This window comes from Equus quagga, chromosome 9 (genome assembly GCF_021613505.1).
Source record: "Equus quagga isolate Etosha38 chromosome 9, UCLA_HA_Equagga_1.0, whole genome shotgun sequence".
Classification (NCBI taxonomy): domain Eukaryota; kingdom Metazoa; phylum Chordata; class Mammalia; order Perissodactyla; family Equidae; genus Equus; species Equus quagga.
Genome location: NC_060275.1, coordinates 64,420,147 through 64,422,129, shown reverse-complemented (window position 1 = coordinate 64,422,129; position 1,983 = coordinate 64,420,147). Strand labels below are relative to the sequence as shown.

General features: G+C 42.1%; 1 protein-coding gene across 1 annotated transcript; it reads right to left on the bottom strand.

The window, feature by feature from the left end:
• Positions 1 to 434: 434 nt before the first annotated feature.
• LOC124244577 (olfactory receptor 7A17-like) lies at positions 435 to 1,381 on the bottom strand. Its single transcript, XM_046671189.1, is given in 2 exon segments — positions 435 to 871; positions 874 to 1,381. Coding segments are annotated over 2 exon segments (945 nt in total).
• Between the last annotated feature and the right edge of the window lie 602 nt (positions 1,382 to 1,983).

Genomic DNA, 1,983 nt, shown 5'->3' with positions numbered 1-1,983 from the left:
AAGCAGTTGTCTCAGATTTTCCTCTGTTATAAACTTTAAATGACTGTGGTTGCTGAGAGTAGTTTTATCCATAGGATCAGTACAACTCATAACTATTCTTTAGTCAAACAAACAAACAAAATACTCAGTATGATATATTTCATTTGAGAAGAAATTATTCTTAAGAGATCCATGTAGTCCCTTGAGATAAATGGGAATATCCTAATATTTCACATCCACAGTTGGGAATAACATCAGGAGTGTAGGAAAATGACAAAGGGAAAACTCTTGCATAACAGAGAAATTACATAGTTTAATACAGTAAGCTACATAAATTGTACAGGGAAGTTGAAATCAAAGGAATAAAAATTCCAGGAAAAAATAGAAGAGGCATGTTCTACTTCTACAATCTGATACAAACCACAATATCTGGCTCTGAACTTTGAATCCTGCAGTCACGGATGCTTCTCGAGCCTTAGGACAATTGGTCCTTTTATACCTGCCATCCCAAAGAATTTTTTCAGAGCCCTCTCCATGTCTTTGTTCCTCAGACAGTAGATGAAGGGGTTCAGCATGGGGGTGACCACAGTGTACATTACTGAGGCTGTGGCACTGGAGTGTGAGCTGTGGGTAGCAGCAGAGCTGAGGTACACACCTAGGCCCGTACAATAAAATAAGGAAACAACGGAGAGGTGAGATGCACAGGTGGAAAATGCTTTATACTTCCCCTGAGCTGATGAAATTCCTCGTATTGAGGAGACTATCTTAAAGTATGAGTAAAGAATCCCAGCAAAGGGACCACCAGCCAGCAGCACAGCCACAAAATATGTCACCATATCATTGAGGAAAGTGTCAGAACAGGCAAGTTGGACCATCTGATTGAGTTCACAAAAAAGTGGGGGATTTCCAAGTATGTACAGAAGGACAGCTGCAACATCATTAAGCTCTGTAAAAAGGAATCCAGGGCACTCAAGATCCAGGACACCAGAACCAGCAGTGCACAGAGCCTGGGGTTCATGACGACCCTGTAGTTCAGGGGGTGGCAGATGGCCACAAACCGGTCATAGGCCATCACAGTCAGGAGAAAGATGTCCAACATTACAAATAGTACAAAAAAATACATCTGGGTGCCTTTGCTCTGAGTCTGGATGTTCAGGAGCATCTTTGGGATGGTGGTGGAGGTGGAACAGATGTCCACAAAGGACAGGTTGGAGAAGAAGAAATACATGGGTGTGTGCAGGTGGGAGTCTGAGCTGACAGCCAAGATGATGAACAGGTTTCCAAACACAGTGATCAGGTACATGGAGAGGAAAAGCCCAAATATGAAGGGCTCCAATTTCAGTTCTTCTGAAAGTCCCAGAAGAAGAAATTCTGAAACTCCTGTCAGGTTCCCTGGTTCCATGTGGTGCAGGCGACTACTTGGAAAGAGGAAAATACCGTGGCTAATTTTTACACAACCTGGCATTACTCACATGGTTGAAATTCTACAATTTATATTTTGTGGTCTAGAAAATAATCCCAATGGTTTGTGAATGGATCTGTTCCCTTTCAGAGAATCCCCTGTTTCATCTCTAATTTTGAGTTTTTGTCCAACATGCCAATTTCTCCAAGAGGTGGTGCATTCTAGTTTCATTGAGAAATTCTTTCATGCATTTGGGAACATGTGAGTGTCAGCCATGTCCTAAGCACTATCTTGGCAATAGACACAGGGTGCTGAAAATAAAAAGGCCCTACAATCCCCTCATGGTGAATGAATATGAGAAAATAAAAACATTGTATATATGTCAGATGGTGACAGGCACCCTGGAGAAAACAAAAGCAAGTATAAGGAGAGAGTGGATAGGAGATTTTTTAAAAAATTAGTGCTCAGGTAAGGCCAGTAAAGAAGTTGACATTTGAACAGAGTCAACAAGAAGGAGAGAGTGGGTGACATGAGGTTATCTGGGGAAGTGTGTTTCGGCCAGAGGGAATGGCCACTGCAAAGGCCCCAAAGACTATACCACT